Genomic DNA, 13,407 nt, shown 5'->3' with positions numbered 1-13,407 from the left:
ACAAGTCTTCTCTGATCTTGCATAAGCACAAAATTTTTCATCTTTCTTGTCTGCATCCATCACAAAAGGAAACATGATAATAACATGGTTTATTGGAGAGTTTTTTAATCTTGAGAGATGTTGCTTTGGTGGATTGCTTGCTTTTCAGTATTGTCCTCTCATGGAAGCAGGGCCAATGGAATGACCCTACAATGAAATGATCTACATGGGTACATGCATATCCCACCTTTTTGAGCTCTGTATCCAATTTCAGCTAAGTTTTACAAAAAGGTATCAGTCTCGAATATTGGGTCTCTGACAAGGATGTACCAGAGCTGTTCTGCAGATGATTTGAATTATTGTGCATGTACAAGTTGTCTGGTGCATCCCAAGTACTTTGCTGTACTCTGGAATTTCATTTGCTGTGTAAAAACTGTGCCATATTCTGCACTGTAGGTCTGTGCATGCAGAGCTCTTGGTTCAACCTCCAGTGCAAAGTTAGTTTTGACTGAGTGAAGGGCGGAAAGAGTGACCTTGAATCTTGTCAGAGAATCCATTCAAAAATAATCTTCAGTTGGAGGAAATTCCTGCATGTACCCTGAGTCAATCAATCGTTACTCTCTTATCTGTTCAAAGTTAGGCTGTATTAGTCCTGGTGCTCTCAGAACTATCATCAATTTTTTAATGCTGTCCTAAATACTGAAGCCTTAAACTTACATGTTTTTATAGTTAGATATTAATTCAGGGAAGATTTCCTAGCTTTAGTTCAGCTGTTTTTTCTTTCTTTCTTTTTTAGAACAAAGCAAAATAAGGATCCCAGAATTCAGTGTGGAAATGATGTTGCAGTGCTGTAGCAGCAGAGATACAGATGCATGTGCATTGGGACAGAAGCAAAAGATACGGAAATTTAGACAAAGCATGTCATAGTTACAGGAGCTTATTGTCACTTCTCAGCCTGGAGCCTTGCGAGATCTCAGGGAAAACCTTAAATGGTTTGCTCCTGCTGTGATGCTGAGATACTTGGTGTCCCATGGGTATCCAGTCCTACCTTTGGGGAACAGTGATGGACAGCTGGAGCACAGGCTGATTGATGTGCTGAGTTCTCTTGTGGCCCAGGAGCAACCACAGGGAACTGAAGAGAGCCAACACTCTAGTCACTGTTTAAAGTGAAATCTCTGCTATTTCCAGCCAGTTATTTCCAGACTCATTTTTAAGTGTTGCTGAATACTCCTGAATGTCTGCTAGGATTTTGGACCTTTTGAAAGGTTCCCAACCCCTGCTGGCTTTACAGAATGCAGAAGGTTGGGTGAATTCAGTGCCCTTACGAACTCAACATTTCCAATGTTTGTTTAAATCTCTGTTCAGGCTATGAGTGACAGTAACAATTTACAGTTGTTTTTTTTTGGATTTTTTAAAGTCCAAAGAGAATGTAATCTCATGGCCTGATCTCGTGGAGTACCAGGAGACTGGCACTCCACAGACTCTTCAGAAGTTCTCTTTGAGAATCAAAGGGTGTAAGTCATAGGGAATCTGCTCAGGACCATGATACTCGTTTTCTTGGCTTATTATCCCCGTGGCTACAACATTAGTGCAAACTTATCCCTAATTTATCTATCTTGCAGTTCTTCCTAGACCTTTTTACTCTTGGGAATGAAAGAGAGATTTTGTATTAGAAGGGTTTTGTATAGAAGTTTGGTTTTTGAGATCCATCATTCAATGCACTGATATAAATTATATTGATTACATTGATTTTCTTTCATATAGAGCTGGATTTTGATTGCAAAATATCTTGTTTTAGAGAGTCATTGTAAAAGCAGATGTGAAATGTTTTAACGTAATCTGTCTCAATATGAAAAAGGTATCACTCTGTTTGGAATAATCTGAATTAGTTTTCATAACTATCAAGCAAGTTTTGCTTTTATTCTTTGTCTTTTGTAGCCCGTCCTTCCCCCATACCCAGTCCTTGCAAACTGCATATTTACTCTCTGAGTGCAAGAACACTGTGATGGCCTGAGATCCTAGTGACCTGTGGGCCTTTTCCAGTAATTAGGTCCATGTTTGCTCCATGGGAGATTCAATTAAAAACGAGAGGGGTTTATTATTATTATTGTTGTTATTATTCCCTACTGAAACCCAGCATTATGTTCTTGAGCGTTTATGTGATAGCGTTGTAATGAGAAAATTTACTTTATTTAATTCCATCCCTGTTCAAACATTGTGGGCTCAAAAATTCCAGTTGAGTGTTAGCACAGCCCATCTGTCCTCAGAAGCAGAGGTGAAAGAAGGAGTGAAATGTAGAGGCTGCTTATGTGAGCGAACAAGACTAATTTGCATGTTTGTGTGAGCTTTGGGAAGAAATGACAGAGATATTTAGGTTTTGAGATTTTAGTGCAGCCTGAGACTGTGAAGCACAGGACTCACTTTTACATGTCGCAAAAGCCCCCATGGCATGTTCCTGTGTGTCACCTCCACAGAGAAATATGAAGTTGTAACTCCTACATTACACACCTGTTGCTAGAGGACAGGAAATGAAAGATGCACACAGTCAGTTGTTAGAGCAAAAAGAGAGACATTTATTTCTTGATCTTGATTTTGGACAATGACCAGGGATTGGACAAACAAGTTTGACCCCTCTCCAACCACCCTGGTCAAACTAGAAGTCCATCAAAAGAGGAATGATAAACAATCCCTTTGTTTACCTGAAAGTCCTTAAGAAACTCTTCTACAAAAATGCAAACATCAGAAGGCTGAAAAAGATCAGGGTGACACACACCTGCTCTGTGGAAAATCCGTTCTGGACACAGAACATCTGGGGTGTTCTCTAAGGTCTGCCAGGGCATTACTGCACTCTTCCAGTGGCTTTTGCAATGAGAGTCAAATACCTTCTTTAACTGCGGGGTAGACAATCAAATCTCATTTCAAATGTCATTTCATTGAAAGGACAACATTTTGCAGTTTTTCAAGCATTCAGCGACTTAATGGCAGCTCCCATTTGGTTGCTGTCCCACCAGACTGGGGCATTCTGGAGGGTTAATTTCAGTTCTCATGTGTGAATTCAAGCACAATTCAAGCTGTGTGTCCACTCTGTCTACTAACTAGAAAAAGCACCACCTGGAGATAGCACAAGTTGGCATATGTGTTGTTCATATGATGACCTCTGTGTGTTTTGTTTTCTTTTTTAGATAATTGTGATGATGCGTTGGTATCTCCCTTACCTTCAGCTGCCCTTACCAGTTCCTCTGAGCTCTCCAGTACTCACAGTCCCAGCTTTGCAAAACTCAACAGGCGAGATGGTAAGATTGCAGTATGAAATGTCCAAACTATTAATTTTAATCACTTGTACAAAGAATAACTTTCTATGCTGTTTGCATGCAGTGCATTCAGAGCCAAGCTGAATAGAGCCATTAATTTATACTCCTGAGAGTGTGCTATGTAGGAGTAATTTCCTCCTTTATTATAGAAAGCTTCTATTAATTTTGAAGATCTCCACTTCTCTTGTAGAGATGTTGCTAAGGAAGTTCAGATAGTGTTTTTGCTTTGGATGAGTTCCCATATTTTAAGAGTTTAAAGGTCATTAGGTTTGAGAGCCTATTCTAAAATGTAGATGTTGAAGACTAGGTATAAAATTCCAGTGGAATTCAATGATTATACAACTCTGCAGAAATAGTGAACGTGAAAAACTTTTCAGACACTTGCTATCAAGAATGTCTGAGGTCCAGATAATGAGTTTGCACAGCAGGTGAAACCATGAATATGAAGCATAGTAGCACAAAGGACAAGTTGGCAGTATTTGGGGCATAATTTGACTCCTGTTGCAAATCTGAGTTGTTGACTCTCATCTTATTTCCAAGGTAGAGCCTCTAAAAGAGGAAAGGCCTGTATGGCATATGAATTTCATTTTAGGAAACACTAGATAGATCACTACTAGAAAAAAGTAGTGGAGTTCCAGCCTGCTCAGTGCACAAGAGCAGCAAAGATGCTCTGGCTACTTGCCAGCCCAGGAGCATGGGCATTGCTGTTATCAAAATGTTCCTAGGTCCAGCAGTTAGATAATAAGCAGTACAGCAAGCAGAAAAAGCAAAAAGTAGCTACTAATGAGCAGTAGATTCTAATAAACAGTAAGGGAAGCAAGTCCCATGGCAAACACAGAAGCTTCTGATTAATAGTTAACCAGCAGTAACAGCTGTAAATTCAATCTAGTACATTCCAATCAAATCTGTAATTATCTCAAGCCCTTTGAGGCCCATGTTGGGCACATGTCATGGACAAAGCCCAGCAGCTCAGCCCTACACAACCACTCACTCCCGTGGTGGATGGGGGAGAGAATCTCAAGAGTAAAAGTGAAGCCATCCCTCTGAACTCGGGAAGCCATCGCTCTGAACATCCCCCTTTTCCTCCTCTTTCATCCCCCAGCTTTCAGTGCTGAGCAGGATGTTATATAGAATATTCCTGTGGTCAGCTGTCCTGGCTGTGTCCACTTCAAATTTTGCTTCCCCCTACCATCCTCACTAGCAGTGTGGTGTGAGGAGCAGAAAAGGCCTTGGCCTCTGTGTAAACCATTCTCAGGAATAACAGAAACATCTCTGTATTATTAACACTATTTCCAGCACAATCAGCTCTATACCAGCTCCTGTGAAGAGAACTAAGTCTACTCTGGCCAAAGCAGTGCCTGACCTTGGGTTGGATGAGCAGGCAGTGGTAGGTGGTGGCTGTAGAAACTTTCTTTGACTGTCACTTGAATTTAGATAGTAGATATCTTTACAGGAGATAATATTTCCTAACAAGGACTGGGCTGTGGCTTTCTGATAATGTTGAATGTTTCAATGAGTTGATTTAGCTTTGCTTGTAATTGATAAGAGAGTGCTGCAGGAAACAACCTCTGGGTAGAAAGCCAGATTAATTATATATGTATATATATAATATAATGTAAATGTAATATATATATATAATATACACATATTTTATATATTTATAATGTAAATATGAATGCAACAAGATGAATTTATAAAGCACAACCCAGTCTTTATTGACAAAAAGTTCTAATTCATCAAGTTTATGCAGAAATAGATAACAATAAGCAAAAGGCTGTGGTTTGTTGTTTGTTTTTTTTTTTTTTTTTTTTAATGTCCTGCAGTAGTGGAATGTGCCATTTAAAAACACACACAAAGTACCCATGAGTAAAGCTTTGTGTGAACAGCTGAAAGCACTTAATTAAAATGCTGATAAATCTGTACTGGTAATGCTAAAGAGCTGGTGTAATTCTGATATATATGATTCTGAGGTATAAAGTATATTATTTTTGCTCATGAGATGGATTTATCAGCTTTTTTGTATACAGTAAATAAATAATGAAAAATAATAAGAAAATTGCTACAGTATGACTATATCACCTAAGATTTTTCAGTTTGTATTAGCTCTCAGCCTGAGTAGTCAGTATAGGCAATTATGTATGAGAATATAAAGCATATATAATGTCAAAAACAATTTGTTTTCTGGCCAGGAAGTGTTTGATCTGGGCATTAAAGTAAAATTCTGCAGCAGGGAAGCACTTAGTTGCAGTGGGAAGTCCAGGAGTTTTTAGTGCTATAAAGCCATTTGAGTTGTTTGTAAGGCATGTAGGGTGGAAATAATAATTCCCTTTGCTTTGTAATAATCAACTAAAAGTAAGTATGGGCATCCTGAGCAGCCCTGGGGAACATCAAAAAGAATTGACTCTGTAATGCTGGGCTTAAATGCAATTTTTGAAACAACTGTGGCAAAATGTACAAACAGTCTGAAAAAGAAACAAAAGTATTTGATCATATTTCTTGGAATCATATAGGTCTCCAGCTGAAAAACCATCAGATCCTTGCTCTCCACATATTTCTAGCATTATGATTTGTGGCCATGGAGAATATGAACAATATATCAGATTCCTGTGATATTGTTTCTCCATTAGGGTATTTTCCCCATACCATGCTGAATGCCTCCTTTGAAATGATCCCCAGAAGGTGTGAAATGTGTGATCTGTGAGGAATGATGGTGTAGCACAATGTGCAGAATCCTGTTGATGCCAGTGGGAACATAGTGGGCAGAAAGGGGGAATACTGAGCATCCTGTCTCTTCTTTTTGTGTGAGAGGCAATGTGACAACGCACCTAAAACAAGTGTGCAGATCTGATGGGAATAATCAAAGCCAAACTTTTTGTCTGGTTTGCATTTATGCCACACTGAATAAAAGTTATATGGTCTTCTTCAATATCTTTGTGCCCAATTGCAGGAGAAGGACATTGGGTTATTCTTGTATCTGTTCAGAAAAGTTGATGTCCTGTAAATTGTGTGTTCAGTAGCCTCTGTGGTTGCCTGTTAGAGCCTTCTTGTCCTTTGTCTTGGGCCTGTGCTGGCAAAGAGTCCACAGGGCAAGCAACAAGGTGGCTAGAGGAGCAAAGGGCTCTAAATAGTTGCTCTGCTTGGGTTGTGCTTTTCTGCTACTTACTAAAAATGTACAGGATGGATTGGTGACACTATCAGGAATGATGTGCATAAAAGAAGTATGCAGACACAGACTGTGCTGGAAAAAATGCCCTTGTGCCACCTGCTCTGTATAATGGAGTTAACGTGGAGGAAAAAGAACTTTTATTGATTTCTGGCACTCACAACAGCATTTGGTGAGGATTTGGGGTAACCACAGAAGCAAGCAGAAGCTACATGTTTGATTTATTAGTAGAAGTGATAACGGCCCAGTGGGAAAAGCTTCAGTTCTGCCCTCAGTCTTGGAGCCAATGCAGCTTTGCTGTTACAGGGATTTTAGCTGCCATTCTTTCTAGTAGTAGAGTTACTGTCCACCTGTGGAAATGGTAATGGTGAAAGGTTTGGGAGAGGGAAGCAAAGTGGGCTTTCTTCTCCACAGTAAAAAATATAGAAAGCAGCTGCTGTTCTGTGAAGACATAACCTGTAACTGGTATCTTTCTTGCAAGACCAGCTTTGGAGAGGTGATGCTACGAGCAGATGTCTGCAGTGCTTACATCTAAAGAGTGACATTCTCAGCAGACAAATGTGCTCGTATAAAGAGAGATGAGAGAGATGCAGTTCAGAGACACCATGTAATCTATGATTTTAGAGCTCAAGCTCAGCACAGATCTCCCAAATTTTTGTTCAGTGTGTATCATTTATTTGACTTTGAAATTATAAGCCTGTGGTGTTGTGCTCAAGCTGGAAAATAGCAGAGCACAGTAAAGCCAAACACTTTCATGGAAAGTGTATTACATTCCTGCCACTTCTAGCAGCAGAAGGGAGAAAACATAAAATAGATATTTAGTTACGATGTTTGACATACTACTGGGAAGCATCTGTGCTAACGGGCCTGGCTTAAGAACTTATGTATAAACTAGAACATAGGAAGCAAAGGTTTTGTGGTTTTTTAATGGAAAACTCACCAAATATTTTTTGTGATAAGTTATTTTCCTTCATCTAGTTGTCGTTCGCTATGTTGAATGAAGGAAAGTAAAAATGCCAACTTTCTTTTAATATGTGCTGAAAACACCTAGAATAGGCTCTTTTGAGTCATGAATGGAACAATTTTGCCAGAACTTCTGAAGCAGATTTTTATATCCTGTCAGTTCCTGGAATAAGACTATGGAAAAAAAAATAAAAAAAAGAAAAGAAAAAAAGCAGCAACTATTGTGTTCAGAGTCTATTTTAGATACTGGGTATTACAAACCGAAGAAAGTTTGCCCTTGGTTCTTATGTGCAATAGTCACAATTGTGTGTAGGAGTAATCTGTAGTTTGTTGCCTTTGAATACAACTCTGTAGTTTATACCTTAAAGGCAGACGACATACTTTCTATATGGCACTTAAAATATCAAAATAAAAAAATGGTGGTGTGAGAGGTAACCTTGTTAGAACTTTTAACAGGAGGTATTACAGTCTTCTATAAGCTATGTATAGATATGGAGTTAAAAGAGCTATGAAGTACTCAAAGAAGAAATCAGTGATGAAATTCCTAGTATTCTTGTTAGGTGTTTCATGGTATGCTTATAGGAGAGAGTATTCTGTTTAAGGTAGGTAAAATAGTTGGTGATGATGAAGACTTCTATTGTGATTGAAAAGGGTAAATCATGGCACTAAGAAGCAGTGTGCATTGGTTTGGTTGCAAACTCTTTTCCCTGGAGAGTTCTTTTCCTCTTGCAGAGGAATGAAGGCTGAGTCATCCAGGGGAGGAGGAACAATACTCCATTCCAGGAATGGAATAGATATGGTTCTGTTGCAGGAGTTCAGATAAATCCTATATTACTAAATTGTATATAATGACAATTCAAACACCTATTCTTAGACAAAAAGATTTCAGTTGTGGGTTGGAAAGTACAATGCCATCCAGGAAAAACAAAATGTTTGTAAAAATGCAGAGTTATTGAAATTGAGTTCATTGATAGAAGCCACATTTATTAATCTTTCAACTCTATTCACTTCAATGAACTTTTCATGGAGCAAGTTTGAGACAGATAAGTTGAGTTTTATTCCCAATGTCATTGTGTTCACTGAAGTCATACTGGAGTGCTTTTCCAAACTTCATTAATGGCAAACAAAAGGTGTTGGGTTGCAGAAGCAGTGGCAGTCTCAAAGTTTGCTGTCTTGGTTCATGGCTTGTCTGCTACTTGGTTCATGGCTTGTGTTCTTCATAGCTGCATTGGTTATTTATTGGTGAGGCCGAATTGAACACTGGGTGTATGCAGAGAATAAATGTGTCCAAGGAGGAACAAGTTAAAGGAAAATAAACATAGCCTGTAATTTTAGGGTGTAAAAGAAAGCAGGAGGGGATAAAATAATCTATCCCAGTCTGGAATGATTTGCTTTTTAACCATAATCTCCCATTTATTGTAGTGAGCAAAGTGGTAAAATGCAAGCAGTGGTTGCAGTTCTGTTTCACTGGCGTGGTGTTACCACAGGTTTGTTTAACCTCTAAAGGAATTCAAGGGATAGTGCAAATCTTTACTTTTAAAAGACAAACATGAATTACAAGTTCATGTCAGAGACAGCCTACTTTCCAGTGTGAAGGGAGTCCTTTTAGTTGTTCAATCAAATGGTTTCTAACTTTACAACTAATTATCTGAAATGCATTTATAAACTGTAATTAAACCATACTTTTAGGGCTCAAATAAAAATAACTAACATTTTGCATTGTTTCAGAGCTTATTAAAAAGGAAAATATCAAAGCAAACTGCAAGTTACAAGTCCACATTCGTAGAATTGCATGGAGGGAATAGATATGTTTTTTCTTTATTTTTTGTGATTGAGCATGTGCCAACCTCACTGATGTTTGTACAGCTGAAAAATAATAAATTTCCTTAAAACAGTAAATTCAAAATTCCTCATGAGCTTTAGGTTAATGGAGATAACCTGATGGAAGCACACATCACGTAGTGCATTTCCTAGTACTAAAACATGAGAAAAACAGATGCATGCCCAAGTTAGAGTCCTCTGTGATGACCTGAAATAATTTAATGGTTCTTTATCAAGCATATTTTTTTTCGTGCTGTCATTGTCATCTGAATTCTCTCCATCCAATCTTTCAGGAGCTGGAGGCTGGTCCCCCCTGGAGTCCAATGAGCAGCAGTGGCTGCAGGTTGATCTGGGAGACAGAGTGGAGGTGGTGGCGGTGGCCACACAGGGCCGGTACGGGAGCTCGGACTGGGTGACCAGCTACGCGCTGATGTTCAGCGACACCGGCCGCAACTGGAGGCAGTACAGGCAGGACGACGCCGTCTGGGTAGGTCTGAACTGGCAGTGCCTTTGGCCCCAGATCCCTCTGGTTCAGGCTCATGTGGGCATTTGGAGAAGCAGCTCTGGTTTCACATCTGAGGAGTGCTGCAGTGGTGAGAGAGCAGACCTGAGCCGACTCCACGGGGTGTTTTGATCTAAATGGGTTGTGTCACCCACGGTCTGTGTAATACAAGTTTAGGCCCTCAGGACTACATTGTTTTTCAGACTATGAGGATGATCAGGGCACTTAAAATGACCTGTGTGCTTTTGTGCCTGCTTGGCTCTGATTCAGGCACACCAGGGTAAAAGGGGCTAATCACCTCCGTGCTTTCTCCAGGAAAGATGAAAATTAATTCTATGCCTTATACGTGTTTGGCCATAACAAGAGAAATCATGCTGAGGAAGATGGGTGGTAAATTGCTCCTCAGCTGGAGAAGGCTGGAGCTGCAGCATGGGTTGTGGGATGATTTAGGAGACACACTAAAAGTGATCAAGGCTTTTTCTAATACTCTAATGCAGCCTTGACCACTGCTGTGTCACAAGTTCAGTGAGTGACTGTGCCAGGTGCTGTTGATAGGAGTGCATGGGGCAGCAGTGGTGCCACAGGTGTGGATAGAAAAGTTGATGAGCCTTCCTTTTGTACAGAAAATGTCAGTTGTTGGTGAATGGATAAAAAATGGTGGGATTCTCCCCATACTATGTGGTGTAGATCAATAGCCCTGGTACCATGAAAATATGTGGTATTAAAAGAAAATAATTCTTCACGAAAATAGAGGGGAGCATGTTAAGGGTAACAAAGTAGACTTAAGTTTTCCCTTTGGTTAATACTTTGTTTAAATGCTGTGTCACAAAGCAGATTTTGCTTCCAGAACATCATGATTGTGAGTCGTGGGAGCCGGGCTGCAGCAGGAAGAGGGGAGGAGGACTGCTTAATTTTTCCCTGAGTGTGTGGTGGCAGTGGAGATGCTTGTACAGGGAGGTGAATTTTTGTGTGGCTAAAATCCATCGTATCATCACTTTGCTGTATCATGGTTTGATTCAGGGAAAGCTAATGAAATCCTTCTTCTCTTAGGAAAGCAACTTTGGTCCTAAGATGGTCATAAAGTTGTCAAGTGCTTCACCTGTCAATTAAAATGTTATGTTAAGCTGTCTTTGCTCCCATACTTATATATATATATATACACACATATATATGTATTTAAAAGCAGTGGAATTCCAGTTTTGGACTGAATATACTGATCATTTAATCTGTCTCTTTACTTCCACCCATGGGAATCTGAAATCCATACTGAGATATTTCTACAGATTTGGTGTCAGTTAAGTCCTTCTTTGCTTGAAAGTACTATGTGGCTTGTTAAAATTTTATATTAGGAAAAATTAATTTTTTATTACATGTCAAACTTTTCAGACCATTTCTTTCTGGAAACACTTGAACTTTTATTTTCTTTTGTAAATTTTTCTTAAAGGGAAACTTGAAAAGACAACACATAGAATTTGCCACAGCAAATCTTAATGCCCTAAGGATCCAATTTATGAGTTTCTTATCTGGCACATAATATTGCACATAAGAATAAGAACAATTAATTTAACAGTGAATTAAGACTCTCAATTTGGACTCTCACGTTTTACTAGAGTGATCAGGCAGGAAGTTGATTCAGGGCAGATCCTGACCCAAGTTCCAAGGCCTCAGCAGACCTGGATGCTTGCTGTCTGGAAACACAATTTTTGTACGTTTCTAATGGAAACCACCATAGACTACAGAGGATAATTTTCTATATAATTGAGGAAAAATGAAATAGACTTTGGGTGTGGAAAAGGAAACAAGGGATTTAGATAATTTTCCCCTCATATGAGTTTCTAGGAGTCACACTGACCAAGTGAGCCAGTAATGTAATTCCAGTCCAGAAGAACCATTTGCTCCATGTTTCCAGAGGGCTTGAAGGGTTTGTTGGGATGCCTCACCAAACTTTCCTGGTGGAAATATGTAAATGTAAATCCAAAATGGGCTCATTTAACATTTCATTAGACACTTTAGTCCATCTAAACTGGCAAACTCATTAACACTTAGGAGCTTGTATGTCTATCCATGGAATTAATGAACATCAAGAATTCCTTCTGTACAATTTTTATTCTAACTGAAGAAAAAGTTGATTTTTTTTTTTCCTCTGGCACTTTTGGATTTGCTTCACTGAATTAAATTAGATCTAGAGAGCCATTCAGAGCACAAAGAGGAAAGCCAAAGAGGCTTTCAGAAGCATGTGCAGAATTATAATTTCAAATTATGCAGTATTCCTGTTTTATTGGCAGTTATCCTTTCCTTACTGTTTTTTCTAACTGAGAGGAAACATAGAAGTGTGCTGTCCAGCTGAATGTTAAAGGTTTTTTCAGACCCTTGGATGAAATGAGGACAAGCACAACACAGTGCTTGTCCTAAACATCTGGCTCTTGAATAGCTGTAAAGGAAATTCTGTATTGCACACCCCTGGGAAAGAGCCCTTGTCCTTGACTTAAGGTAGTGGACTATTTCACAGGGCTGGGAAAGCAGCCCCCTAGGGTAGCCTCCACTGTCACAATCTGTCACAAGTGTGGTAGTTCCAGACTTGGGGTTCTGTATCTGTGCTGTCTTTGGTTCAGTGATGTTTTTTGCTCAGCAGGAATGAAAACATCCCTCAATTATCAAGACTTTTTCCAACACAAGCCCAAACCAGACCTCCATACCAATTACACTGATATGAAGAAAATCAGCGGTTAAACCCAGCATTATCCTTTTTCTTTTTCTGGGGAGGATGGGTGGGATGATCTGTCAAAGAAGGATTTAAGGCAGTAGTTTCCTCTATCAGGGCGAGGTGGCGAGTTACCAGTCCTTAGTTTCTATTCAACCCAAGTCATATGTGATCTGCATTTTCTCCCGGTCCATGTGCATGACTCAGAAAGTCATGGTGTATTTATTGGTATTGCAGGGGTCTCTTGGAGGAGCACGCACTGCCCCAGCCTTTCCCCAGTGCGTGTCATGGGGACATTGACCACATTTGGTGGGAACAGCAGGAAGGCAGCAGGGCCTTCTATAATCTCCCAGTAAATCCGTCCAGATGAAACTTTTACTGGTGATCCCATGAATGATGGTCCCTATTGCAAGTGCTCTGTTGCTCTGATGAGTTATTTCTGTGGTTAAATTTACACTCTGTGGGTATAAGTTTTGTCCACCCATATGGCAGAGATGTTCTGCAGTACATCGGAGACCTGGGCACATAAATTCTTTATTGGGCTGCCAATGAGACAGACGTTTGCACAGCAGCATGTATGACATATCACCAGTAAAAATCTCTTTCTCTTTATAGAGATTACAAGGCTTATTATCCTCCTCTCCCGGCTTGCATACAGCTCCCATCAACTTCCCTGTTAATGAGGACTGCATAGACAGATCGCGGGGAGAATCAGAAAACCTTTTAAGTTTTCACTCAGCCTGTGTTTATGATGTTAGTAAATTCTGCAGCTGGAGTTGAAGACAAGACAGATTAGCCATTTAAAACCAATTTTCCAACCCCATTTGTATTTAAATAATCTTGTTACAAAAGGACTCTGTGGTTCAGAGCAAACTAGACATAATTATATTTTCAATATGGATAAATCAGCTATGTGTGGACACGCTAGCTATTGATTGGGAGACATAAAACATAAATCTTATTGCTT

At 39.6% G+C, this 13,407-nt stretch overlaps 1 protein-coding gene across 1 annotated transcript in view; it reads left to right on the top strand.

Annotated features, from left to right (window-relative positions):
- The window catches only part of CNTNAP5 (contactin associated protein family member 5), a gene marked incomplete at its 5' end in the record, with an annotated part of 262,361 nt that overhangs the window by 65,657 nt on the left and 183,297 nt on the right, over positions 1-13,407 (top strand). The window contains 2 exons of the mRNA XM_083865251.1: positions 3,162-3,272; positions 9,531-9,724. Coding sequence (XP_083721377.1) covers positions 3,162-3,272; positions 9,531-9,724 — 305 coding nt within the window. The remainder of the gene's footprint in view (positions 1-3,161; positions 3,273-9,530; positions 9,725-13,407) is intronic.

This window comes from Zosterops lateralis, assembly GCF_965231275.1.
Source record: "Zosterops lateralis genome assembly, chromosome: 7".
NCBI lineage: Eukaryota > Metazoa > Chordata > Aves > Passeriformes > Zosteropidae > Zosterops > Zosterops lateralis.
Note: the sequence above shows the minus strand (reverse complement) of the source record. Positions and strands in the feature narration are given on the sequence as shown.